The 13,473-nt window shown below is 40.2% G+C and overlaps 1 protein-coding gene across 1 annotated transcript; it reads right to left on the reverse strand.

Moving 5' to 3' along the window:
- Positions 1–406: 406 nt before the first annotated feature.
- On the reverse strand, positions 407–12,270 carry LOC149444986 (gamma-crystallin-3-like). The gene is made up of 3 exons (XM_089654327.1): positions 12,180–12,270; positions 4,950–5,192; positions 407–748 (listed from the first exon to the last, which is right to left on the reverse strand). Exons 1-3 carry the CDS (start codon positions 12,186–12,188, stop codon positions 473–475), a joined length of 528 nt encoding a protein of 175 aa, XP_089510453.1. The 5' UTR covers positions 12,189–12,270; the 3' UTR covers positions 407–472.
- Between the last annotated feature and the right edge of the window lie 1,203 nt (positions 12,271–13,473).

The following is a 13,473-nucleotide window of genomic DNA, read 5'->3' on the forward strand; positions in this document are numbered from 1 at the left end:
AAATGGTCAGTCCGCCCCTGCTTGTGTTTGTGTTAAAACAAAGCAGTTGACTTCCTGTCTTAAGAAGAGTATGGTGCTGCTTTTTCCTGCTTGGTCAGCGGTGGGGTCCGTGGTCGGTGTTCGAACAGGGAAGCGGGAGTCTAACGGAAATACCCTAGCGCAGTCGGGGTCCGCTTCCATTACAAAGGTGGAGTTTTCTTTGTAAAAAAAAAACTGTTGCTGTTGCCATATTACATGGCATGTAAGGAATTAATTCATGTAGGTTAATGAAAGGTCTATTTGGCCTTCATGGTCTTCACTGCACATTCTCCTAAATTCTACTTTTTGGGTTTTGTTTTGCATATTATAGAAAATGTTTTCCATTACAGAAAAAAGCCTAACTCTGAAAAAAAAGAGGCAGCATAGGTTTTGTTTCATGTTACTTTATTGTCACAGTTAGTTGTTTCAGCATTTGTCTGGACACAGATGTAGTTTATTGGAAGTAGTGCACTCGTCTGAAGGACCCAACTCTGGGGCTTGTGGCTCCCCAGTCGCTATATCTCTTGTACTCTCCAGGTTTCAGGTAATACTGACGTCCTCTGAAGTTGGGCTCCTCATAGAACATCCAGTAGCCGTCATGGACGTGGCAAGAATGAATGTCATGGTAGCGGAACCTCTCGTAGACATGAGAACAATCCTCAGTGAACTCCATCATCTGACCTCGGAAGTCTTCTCTCTCGTAAATCCTGATTCTGAAGGAACCTTCATGCTGTAATACAAATTAAGATCAGAATTTATTCAGGGAAACACGTGCCAAGGATCCTTTAATAGGGTTTCTGCTTTATCTATAGGCAGTGGTGTATTTAGGTTTCGTGCTGCCCTAGGCAACACAAAAATAATTTCCTCCATGAAGAGACCCTGTGTCAGGGCTCTGGGTATGACCAGAGATGTGTGGACTGACACAGGGAAATGCAGGCTTCAGGTATAGTGTAAACAAGACAATTTATTAAAGACTAAGCAACACAAACGCAGTGCAAGGTAAACATAACACAGCGCATACAACCCAACCTCCAACAGATAACCATATATACAAATCAAACGTAGTCGGGCAGGCCGGGTTGGTAGCAAATGGGCAAACAGGGTACCAGGAGCGAGCGGAAGAGTGGTCAGAAATAGCCAAGGTCAGGACAGGCAGAGTTCGTTCAGAGTCAGGATCAAAGCAGAGTCAGGATCAGGCAGGAAGCAGACAGGATGCAGGTACTGGGGCTCATGGGAAACATACACCAAGGCACTGACTGCAGGTCTGGCCATTCCTTAAATACACCTTCTGCAATCAGCCTCAGGTGACGGCTGACTGCAGGAGTGAGCTTCTGGTTGCTGAGAGCACCCGCTGGCCAGCCCTGGTACTGCCCACACGGCAGATGAGTCCCACCACTAATGGTGAGTCCATTCCTGACACCCTGACATTGACCAACACCACCCTCCCCCAGGAAGGGTGCCTGACATTGACCAACAACACCCCACACCCCTCCTTCCCCCACCCTAGAGAGCCTTTCACTACTACCGCCCCCATACACTGGCAACTCCCCCCACCCCAAAAAGAGAGAAGCATACACCATCAAGCAGCCCACAACCTCTCTCAGATCCCACCTGGTCCCCATGCTGTGTGTGTCTCTTCTTCCACCCCCTCTTTAAGGGGGCGGCGCTGCCCCCCTGAAAAATGCCACTGCCCCCCTGAAAGATTCCGCCCTAGGCAAATGCCTTGTTTGCCTTGTGGTAAATACGCCCCTGTCTATAGGCTTATCAAATTTTCTCTTTAATTTCTTGATAGTAAAAGAGAAAAAAAAAATATGTGAGAAAAATGAATACCTTCTGTTTTAAGCAGGCTAGACTGTGCTACACACTGATTCAGTTGGAGGACTTTTTAATTCCTTCAGTTTCTTCTCAACACAACCTGTTTGCTTAACCCCTAGATGCCGCGCATGTGCAAGTATGCGGCCTCTCGGTGTCTGGGCTTTGATGCCGAGCGGCCACATATTTGCGTGCTATTAGAAAATACATATGTGCTGAGAGCACGTGACTCACGGAAAGGTCCCAATCTCCCCTTGCGATTGGGACCTTTTCCGATCATGTGACCGCCGTGACAGCGAATCACGGCGGTCACATGACCCTAAAACCCCGCCCACCTCCCGGCCTCTAAAACTCTTAAAGGGCCGGGAGGCGCCTGGAGCAAAGGGGTTAAACTATCTTGTTGGGCCCCAAGCTCAACTCCATAGAAGTCATGATTTTTATACACTACACTGATGACGTCCATACTAGGTCAATTATGTCACTAACTTCTCCGCCCCTTTTGTGTACACACATGCCCTCAACATGGGGTAGTGCCTTGCCAGGGAGGATCCTCCCTGGCACAGCACCTTGACCCATTTTACCTAAAACAAGGACCTCTTCCCCACAACCCTAGTAGTTGTGGGGGTCTATGGGCAGGTGGCTTATCGGAATTTGGAAGCCACCATTAACAATTACAGGTCTTCTAAAGTTACTGATTCCCCGCCCCACCATGTGAATGAGTAAGAGGCACATAGTACCCCTACTCATTCACAAAAAATATAAAGTGTAAATAAAAATAAATATGCAGCCTTTCAAGTCCTTTGATTAAAAAAAAAATCTGAACATATAAAGTCAATGGCTATCACAAAGATCCCTTGAAGTCACTGAATATTGGTCATGTCCATACATGGTCATTGGCATCACTCTGGAGACCTCACCCCCTTCCATGTAACTGCAGTCATCCACTCTCCCTGTCATTTGGCTGGATTGAAGAGAACGGACTATGTGTTTTTTAGATGTTTTTTTTGTTGTTTTCAGCGGGTATTAGGCATCATGACTGGTGTGGATCTACATCACTGGAGGACATTATTGATGATGAATGAAAATTGTGAGCCTTGCCAGCCAGGCTGCATGCTTGGATAAAGGGTCTGGTATAGATTTGTAGGGGAACCACTCTCATTTTTTTTGGCATGGAGTAGCCCTTAAAGCCAATACCAGACTCAAAGAATCTATTATGCATTTTGGGGGGCTCTTTGGGCAGAATTTGGAGGGGGCTCCACCTTTTTTTTTCCATTCTTGCTGCAGGATGTGCTAAATAATAAAAACAAATGGTACAGTTTGAAATGCAAGCAAATAACCTTTCATTGACCTGCTATGTATTTTGGGAGAGCTTTGGAGAGTTCCACCCATGTAGCAAATTTTTGCCAGTTCATGTGTACCCACCATGAAAGTGAATTTGTCCTTGATGTTTCAGTTCCCAAATATTGCATGCTGGTAGGATGACTGTTATGTAGAGCCTACTGTGTAAGTACAGTGAAGGAAATGCATATTTGCTCCTCTGCTGATTTTGAACGTTTGCCCACTCACAAAGAAATGATCGGTCTAAAAATCAAATGTTCGGTGTATTGTAACACTGAGAGACAGAATACAACAACAAATTCAGCAGAAATGCATTTCTAACAAATGATGACTGATCTGCATGTTCATGAGGGAAATAAGGATTTGATCCCCTTCACAAAACATGACTTAGTACTTGGTGGCAAATCCCTTGTTGGCAATCACAGAGGGCAGACATTTTCTGTAGTTGGCCACCAGGTTTGCAGACATCTCAGGAGGGATTTTGGCCCACTCCTCTTGGCAGATCCTCTCTAAGTCATTAAGGTTTGGTGGCTGACGTTTGTCAATTTGAACTTTCAGCTCCCTCCACAGATTTTCAATCGGATTAAGGTCTGGAGACTGGCTAGACCACTCCAGGACCTGAATGTGCTTCTTCTTGAGCCACTCCTTTGTTGCCTTGGCCATGTGTTTTGAGTCATTGTCATGCTGGAACACCCATCCACGACCCATTTTCAATGCCCTGGCTGAGGGAAGAAGGTTCTCACCCAAGATTTGATGGTACATTACCCCGTCCATTGTCCCTTTGATGCGGTGCAGTTGTCCTGTCCCCTTAGCAGATAAACACCCCCAAAGCAGAATGTGTCCACCACCATGTTTCACAGTTGGGATGGTGTTCTTGGGGTCATAGGCAGCATTCCTCCTCCTCCAAACACGGTGAGTTGAGTTGATGCCAAAGAGCTGGATTTTGGTCTCATCTGACCACAACACTTCCCACCAGTCCTCCTTGGCATCATTCAGATGTTCAGTGGCAGACTTCAGACGGGCCTGGACATGTGCTTTCTTGAGCAGAGGGACCTTGTGGGCACTGCAGGATTTCAGTCCTTGTCGGCGTAGTGTGTTACTAATTGTTTTCTTGGTGACTGCGGTCCCAGCTGCCTGGAGATCATTGACAAGATCCTCACGTGTAGTTTTGGGATGATTTCTCACTGTTCTCATGATCATTGACACTCCACGAGGTGAGATATTGCATGGTGCACCAGACCTAGGGAGACTGACACTTGTTTTGTGTTTCTTCCATTTGTGAATGATTGCACCAACTGTTGTCACCTTCTCACCAAGCTGCTTGGCGATAGTTTGGTAGCCCAGTCCAGCCTTGTGTAGGTCTACAATATTGTCCCTGACATCCTTGGACAGCTCTTTGGTCTTTGCCGTGGTGGAGAGTTTGGAATCTGATGGTTTGATTGATCCTGTGGACAGGTGTCTTTTATACAGGTCACAAAATGAGATTAGCATCACTCCCTTTAAGAGACTGCTTCTAATCTCAGCTTGTTACCTGTATGAAAGACACCTGGTAGCCAGAAATCCTGCTGAATGATAGGGGATCAAATACTTATTTCCCTCATGAACATGCAGATCAGTCATCATCTGTTAGACGCATTTCTGCTGAATTTGTTGTTGTATTCTGTCTCTCAGTGTTACAATACACCGAACATTCCATTGTTAGACCGATCATTTCTTTGTGAGGGGCAAACATTCAACATCAGCAGGGGAGCAAATATGCATTTCCTTCTGTACGTCCTTACCTGGGGACTCAGACGACAAGACCTGATGGAGTCGTTGTAGCCCATCCATTGCTGGAAGTCAGGATAGTCTCCTCTATGGAGGAAGTACTGGTGTCCTCTGTAGTTGGGGCGCTCATACAAGATCCAGTTCCCGCTCTCCACACGGATGGAGTTGCAGCGTCTGAAATACGAGGACAGGTCGGGACATTCGGAGTGACACTCGTAGGAGCGACCCTGGAAATTCCTGTCCTCGTAGAAGATGATCTGTTGAGTAAAAATTGGAAAATGTGGTTATCCTGTCCAGTAAATGACTTCAGCTTGCTGGTCAATCTATGTCCTCGTAGAAGGTGATCGATAAAAAAAATAAATAAATAGTACGGTTTCTGAGCCCGGGTTCGCACTGATGCGGTGTGGAATTTGCAGCATTTTCTGTGTGAATCAGAATCGCACCCTGTTTATGGGAACCGATGCGGGTGTGTATGTTAAGTTAACAACACCCCGAAATCGGTCCGCAAAACGTGGTGCATTGTGCAGAATGGGATCGCATATGTGCGATCTGATTCTAGTGCAGACCAAAAAAAGGGTCCTGCATGTTTTTGGTGCGGGTGCGGTGTGATGAGAGCCATACAAAATGTACGTCTCCGATCGCACTGCACACATATCGCATGTGATTGGCAGAGGAATGCGGTGCAGTTCCTGTGGGTTCCTGTGCAGTTCCTGTGCGGTTCCTGTGTGGTTCCTGTGCAGTTCCTGTGCGGTTCCTGTGCGGTTCCTGTGTGGTTCCTGTGCAGTTCCTGTGTGGTTCCTGTGCGGTTCCTGTGCGGTTCCTGTGTGGTTCCTGTGCAGTTCCTGTGTGGTTCCTGTGAGGTTCCTGTGCGGTTCCTGTGTGGTTCCTGTGCAGTTCCTGTGCAATTCCTGTGTGGTTCCTGTGTGTTTCCTGTGCTGTTCCTGTGCGGTTCCTGTGTGTTTCCTGTGTGTTTCCTGTGCTGTTCCTGTGCGGTTCCTGTGTGGTTCCTGTGTGTTTCCTGTGCTGTTCCTGTGCGGTTCCTGTGCGATTCCTGTGTGTTTCCTGTGCTGTTCCTGTGTAGTTCCTGTGCGATTCCTGTGCGATTCCTGTGTGTTTCCTGTGCTGTTCCTGTGCAGTTCCTGTGTGGTTCCTGTGTGTTTCCTGTGCTGTTCCTGTGCGGTTCCTGTGCGATTCCTGTGTGTTTCCTGTGCTGTTCCTGTGCGGTTCCTGTGCGATTCCTGTGTGTTTCCTGTGCTGTTCCTGTGTGGTTCCTGTGCGATTCCTGTGTGTTTCCTGTGCTGTTCCTGTGCAGTTCTTGTGTGGTTCCTGTGTGTTTCCTGTGCTGTTCCTGTGCGGTTCCTGTGCGAATCACATACGATATGCCGCATCGCATGTATGTGAACCTGGGCTAAAGCGATGCTAAAGCTTCTGTCAAATATGTCCTACTTACCTGCTCTGCGCAGAGGATTTTCACAGCGCATCCCCGATCTTCTTCTTTTTGGGTCCCCACTGGCGCTCCTGGCTCCTCCCCCTCGATCAGTGCTCCTGGAGAACATCTCTTGCGCTGGGGGTACTGCTGCGTCCCCGAGCCACTGCTCAATGCATCCGCAAGACACACACAGTCCCCACTCTCCCCTCATTGTAAATGGCCAATGGCTTCCGCTTCTGTCTCCAGCCAATGAGGAGGGAGTGTCCCCTTACAGCAGAAGCTCTTGTGAACATTGCTGGTTTGGAGGGGGCTCAGGAAAGGATTAGGGGGGCGTTGATGAGGCTGCACAGATAGGCAGCGCAATGGGCACTGATAGGCGGCGCTGATGGGCACTGATAGGCAGCACTGATAGGTGGCACTGATGAGCTGGCACTGATATTCAACAATGGTGGGCACTGATGGGCACTGATAGGAGGCACTGATGAGCTGGCACTGATATGCAACAATGATGGGCACTGATAGGCAGCACTGATAGGCGGCACTGATGAGCTGGCACTGATATGCAACAATGGTGGGCATTGATGGGCGGTACTGATGGGCACTGATAGGCAGCACTGATAGGTGGCACTGATGAGCTGGCACTGATATGCAACAATGGTGGGCACTGATGGGCACTGATAGGAGGAACTGATGAGCTGGCACTGATATGCAACAATGATGGGCACTGATAGGCAGCACTGATAGGCGGCACTGATGAGCTGGTACTGATATGCAACAATGGTGGGCACTGATAGGCGGCACTGATGGGCACTGATAGGAGGCACTGATGGATGACACTGACTGACAGCACTGACTGTTGGCACTGCTGGGCATTGACTGGCGGCACTGCTGGGCACTGATGGTTGGTACTGCTGGGCAGCACTGATGGGTGGCACTGCTGGACACAGGTGGGCGGCACTGCTGGGCACTGATCATCGGTGCCGATCCCTCCTCTGACAATTGCCGGTTATTGGCAGTACTTTCCTCACACTGTGACAGCGTGAGGAAAGTGCAGCCGAGAACCAGCAACTGCATTTAACTGATATCTGTCATTGGACACGGCTGATCACGTGATAAAAGGCCGCCGTGATTGGCCTTTTACCACATCACATGATCAGCTGTGTCTGTAGGACTTTTTGCAAAACAATATTGCAAAAAATCTGAAGAATATATTTAAAAAATATATTTTTTTAAATATATATATATATATATATATATATATATTTTAAATATATTCTTCAGATTTTTTTTAACATATAAATAAGTCATTTTAACAGATATTTTTACATATATTTGTAAATGCGTTCCAAAAATGCAGATTTGTATTTGAAAGACATACAGTATATTTGAAATGTATTTTTAAAAATATTTTTCATATAATTTGTAATAAAAATGCATTTCAACATGCAGTATGTATATATATATATATATATATATATATATATATATATATATATATATTTTTTAATATATATATTTTTAAATATATTGAATATGGACAAAATTGTAGTATTTCAAATATATTTTCTTCCATGTGGGTAACCACAACATACAAGGCCATCCCCAGCTATATCACAAACCTCACCTGCAGATATCACCCAAATATTCTGCTCTGCTACTCCCATATATTCCGCTCTGCAAAATCCCTTCTTACCTCCTCCCACGCTCACCTCCAGGACTTCTCAAGAACCTCTACCATCCTCTGGAACTCCCTACCCCAGTATGTTTGGTAAGCAGCCACCCTGTCTGTCTTTAAGCGATCTCTGAAAAATCATTTGTTCACGGAAGCCTACCCCACCTCCACCTAAGAACTGTACTTTGTTACCTCCACCAGATCATCCCTCGCAGCTATCACCTCCCCCTTCCTAGATTGTAAGCTCCATGAGCAAGGCCCTCCTATGTTTTATTTGTTATCCTAAGTGAAGAAAAAGTTCTAAAGTTACATTCTAATAAACAGAGTTACAAAGTTTATTAGAATATAAAATATATAATATTAGAATATACTATATTATAGTAATATTTTTAATTTACAATGACAACATTTAAAAAAAAACTAGCACTGCTCCAGGCAAAAGAATAAACTTTTTAAAAAAATTTATCTCATTGTAGCTATAGATTCCATAACAGATCCCCCCCTCATTTTAATTTAAAATGAAAATATAAAAAAAACTAGCACTGCCCCCTAAAAAATACACTCTTTTAATTTTTATGTCATTGTATCTATAGATTCCATAACAAATTACCCCCCTCCCCCCCCCCCAAAAAAAAAAGTCACTCAATGTTTTATTTGCCATCCTAAGTGAAGAAAAGGTTCTAAAGTTACATTCTAATAAACAGAGTGATAATGTTTATTAGAATATAAAGTCTATAATATTAGAATATACCATATTATAGTAATATTTTTTAATTTACAATGAAAATATTTAAAAAAAAACTAGCACTACTCCCCCCAGAAAAATAAACATTCTTTTAATTTTTATTTCATTGTATATATAGATTGCATAACAATCCCCCCCCCAAAAAAAAACAAAAACACTCAATGTTTTATTTGTTATCCTAAGTGAAGAGAAAGTTCTAAAGTTATATTTTAATTAACAGAGTGATATTATACTATATTATAGTAATATTTTTTAATTCACAATGAAAATATAAAAAAAAAACTAGCACTGCCCCCCCTCAAAAAAAAAACTCTTAATTTTTATGTCACTGTATCTATAGATTCCATAACAAATTACCCCTCCCCCCCCCCCAAAAAAAAAGAAGATCACTCTATGGTTTATTTGTTATCCAAAGTGAAGAAAAAGTTCTAAAGTTATATTATAATAAACAGAGTGATAAAGTTTATTAGATTATAAACTATATATTAGAATATAATATATTATAGTAATATTTTTTAATTTACAATGACAATATTTTAAAAAAAACTAGCACTGCTCCAGCCAAAAGAATACATTTTCTTTTAATTTTTAATTAATTGTATCTATAGATTCCATAACAGATCCCCCCCCCCCCCCCGAAAAAAAATAAAAACCAAAAAAAATGTCACTCAATGGTTTATTTGTTATCCTAAGTGAATAAAAAGTTCTAAAGTTATATTCTAATTAACAGATAGATAACGTTTATTAGATTATAAACTATATAATATTAGAGTATACTATATTATAGTAATATTTTTTAATTCACAATGAAAATATAAAAAAAAAACTAGCACTGCCCCCCAAATCAAAACACTCTTTAAATTTTATGTCACTGTATCTATAGATTCCATAACAAATTACCCCCCCCCGCCAAAAAAAAAAAAAAGACCACTCTACGTTTTATTTGTTATCTTAAGTGAAAAAAAAGTTCTAAAGTTCTATTCTAATTAACAGAGTAATACAGTTTATTAGAATATACTATAATATAGTAATATTTTTTACAATGAAAATATTTAAAAAAAATCTAGCACTGCTCCCCCCCCAAAAAAAAATAAACTTTTAATTTTAATTTCATTGTATATATAGATTGCATTTCAAATCCCCCCCTACCCCCGAAAAAAAAAAAAATCACTCAATGTTTTATTTGTTATCCTAAGTGAAGGAAAAGTTCTAAAGTTATATTCTAATTAACAGAGTGATACTGCCATGTTTTAAAATGGAAACATCATCGTGGTGTAATTTTTCACATGGGACAATTTATTAAATAAATTGTATAATTGTTATTTTCAACAAAACTTTTTTTTTTTTTTTTTAACAAGCACTGGTCAAATCAAAAATAAACTTTTTCAAATGTGACTTTAACCAAGTGAATTGTGATTGTGATTAGAGATGAGCGAATCGAACTTGGCGAAGTGGAATTCGTTTCGAATATTAGGAAAAATTCGATTCGCATCGAATCCGAATTTTAGCAAACTTCGGATGCACGAATCGAATTTTCCCCGATCAGCCGGCAAAAGTGTCACTGCAGAGAGCTCCGCTATTTCTGACAGTTCTCTGACAGTTCTCTGACAGTTCATTTACAGCGGTTGAAACATTGTATCTATTTGTTTCCATTTAGGATACAGATGTTTTTATTCGAAAATAAATAGATACAATGTTTCAACCGCTGTAAATGAACTGTCAGAGAACTGTCAGAAATAGCGGAGCTCTCTGCAGATACACTTTTTGCTGTACAGGAATTCTTCTTCTTTTCATTCTTCTTCTTCTTTTCATTCTTCTTCTTCTTTTCATTCTTCTTTTCATTCTTCTTCTTCTTCTTTTCATTCTTCTTCTTTTCATTCTTCTTTTCATTCTTCTTCTTCTTCTTTTCATTCTTCTTCTTCTTCTTTTCATTCTTCTTTTCATTCTTCTTCTTCTTCTTTTCATTCTTCTTCTTCTTCTTTTCATTCTTCTTCTTCTTCTTCTTTTCATTCTTCTTTTCATTCTTCTTCTTTTCATTCTTCTTCTTCTTCTTTTCATTCTTCTTTTCATTCTTCTCATTCTTCTTTTAATTCTTCTTTTCATTCTTCTTCTCATTCTTCTTTTCATTCTTTTCATTCTTCTTTTTATTCTTCGTTTCATTCTTCTTCTTCTTCTTTTCATTCTTCTTCTTCTTCATTTCATTCTTCTTTTCATTCTTCTTCTTCTTCTTTTCATTCTTCTTCTTCTTCTTCTTTTCATTCTTCTTCTTCTTCTTTTCATTCTTCTTTTCATTCTTCTTCTTCTTCCTTTCATTCTTCTTCTTCTTCTTTTCATTCTTCTTTTCATTCTTCTTCTTTTCATTCTTCTTCTTCTTCTTTTCATTCTTCTTCTTCTTTTCATTCTTCTTCTTCTTCTTTTCATTCTTCTTTTCATTCTTCTTCTTTTCATTCTTCTTTTCATTCTTCTTCTTCTTCTTTTCATTCTTCTTCTTCTTCTTTTCATTCTTCTTCTTTTCATTCTTCTTCTTCTTCTTCTTTTCATTCTTCTTTTCATTCTTCTCATTCTTCTTTTAATTCTTCTTTTCATTCTTCTTTTCATTCTTCTCATTCTTCTTTTAATTCTTCTTTTCATTCTTCTTCTCATTCTTCTTTTCATTCTTTTCATTCTTCGTTTCATTCTTCTTCTTCTTCTTTTCATTCTTCTTCTTCTTCATTTCATTCTTCTTTTCATTCTTCTTCTTCTTCTTTTCATTCTTCTTCTTTTCATTCTTCTTCTTTTCATTCTCCTCATTCTTCTTTTCATTCTTCTTTTCATTCTTCTTCTCATTCTTCTTTTCATTCTTTTTCTTCTTCTTTTCATTCTTCTTCTTCTTCTTTTCATTCTTCTTCTTCTTTTCATTCTTCTTCTTTTCATTCTTCTTTTCATTCTTCTTCTTCTTCTTTTCATTCTTCTTTTCATTCTTCTTCTTCTTCTTCTTCGTCGTGCCCCGTGACTGCCCAAATGAGTGAAGTGTGCGGTGATTCTAAGATCGACGGCACTCATCTGCATGTCATACTGACTGACAGTATTATTTCTCTTCCCCAGCAGACTCCAAGGGCATTTAAATTAAAGGTACAGTGTTCTGCACTAATATAAAGGCTCTCTGAAGCCTAGAAACCCTTTAAATAAGTTAAATTCGCGGCGAATAAATTCGCATCGAATCAAATTTCTCCCGCAAATTCGGCGAATCAGCCGAATCGAATTTTTGAATAATTCGCTCATCTCTAATTGTGATGGTTCAATAAAATTAGCACTTAGGAGTTAAGAACTGTTTAAAAAAATTAAAACAAAATAATAATAATATGTATAATTTAACCTTTGGAGAATTGCTAGGTGATATGTCAAAAGCTGTGGCTTACCTTTCCCATGTTTGGATGGATGTTGGATGTTTCCTCGTTTACAATCTATGAGCTGCAGTCAGTACGGGAAAAGCTCCCCTTTATATACAGTATATCCTATTTTGCATACATTGAAAGTTACGCTGACTTTTTTTTTTTATGCACCCACTGAGCAGAATGTACAGCTGATTTTTTTCTAGTATTATGTAAAGGTCACATTGTCTGGCATTGTATGCGCTCATTGTCTCTGTGTGTACCTGTATTTCAAAGCTTTATCTAAACAACTACGTAGAACGAAAAATTTTTACTCGTCTGTCAGCAGGACTTTTTTTCTGGAACCCAAAAGTCTGTTTTTTTTTTTTTTTTTTTTTTGCTAGTTGCTAATACTGATATAAGGATTGCATGAAATGTCATCACAAAAAAAAAAGTTTGAAACCATAATTCTGTTATGATATAAGGATTTCATGAAACGTCATCACAACAAAAAAAACTAAACCATAATTCTATTACGATATAAGGATTGCATGAAATGTCATCACAAAAAAAAAATTCTAAACCATAATTCTATTACGAAATAATACTTATATATATTTTTTATCAATGTTCATCCTTCCGAAGAAAAACAATGTCTTTTTTTAAAAGGTGACTCTAAGATTTAGATCACCTGATCAATAAAACTAGTTTTTTTTTTAAAGCATTGGGTATCATAAACAAGTGTCATAGTTTTTTTTTTTTTAATATTGTCCAATTGCCGACCGCCCTGTAGCAGTTTTTCTCTGCGCAAAATTAGGTATATACAGTGGAACCTCAACTTACGAGTTTAATTCGTTCCGTGGCCGAGCTCGTAACTCAAAATGCTCGCTCGTTAAATCAATTTTCCCCATAAGAAATAATGGAAACGGCCGTAATCCGTTCCAACCCTCAAAATGGCACCTCATATTTGTCATTTTTCTTGTTATTTCATAAGGAAAAAAGCTTTTTACATAACTAATATTATATAAAAACAAAATAGAAAGAAAATATGAAGATATAATAAGGTTGTATACAATTTACTTACCTTGGAGATAATTTTTGTTTTCGCTTAATTCTCATCACTCTCTTCACTTTCACTAGTTCTTGGCCTTTTTGCCACACTTTGCTCACTGAAGGTCTTTTCTTAAGAAACATGTCTAAGGAAGTCTGTTTCATTCTCCCTTTGAGAATGTTTCTGAAACGACGTAGACACGTGTCATTGAAAAGCTCTGTCGCACGACTCGTTGCAATTTTTTCAGGATGGTTCTTTTCAACAAATCCTGCCACCTTCTCCCACATTGCC

This window comes from Staurois parvus, unplaced genomic scaffold (genome assembly GCF_062004578.1).
Source record: "Staurois parvus isolate SC_StPar_1 unplaced genomic scaffold, SC_StPar_1.0 ptg000756l, whole genome shotgun sequence".
Taxonomy (NCBI): domain Eukaryota; kingdom Metazoa; phylum Chordata; class Amphibia; order Anura; family Ranidae; genus Staurois; species Staurois parvus.

Excerpts from the sequence above, each read along its gene's own strand:
- LOC149444986 (XM_089654327.1), bottom strand. Across the intron at positions 749-4,949 it reads CTTGTCGTCTGAGTCCCCAG|CATGAAGGTTCCTTCAGAAT; the intron begins GTAAGGACGTAC and ends TTTGTATTACAG.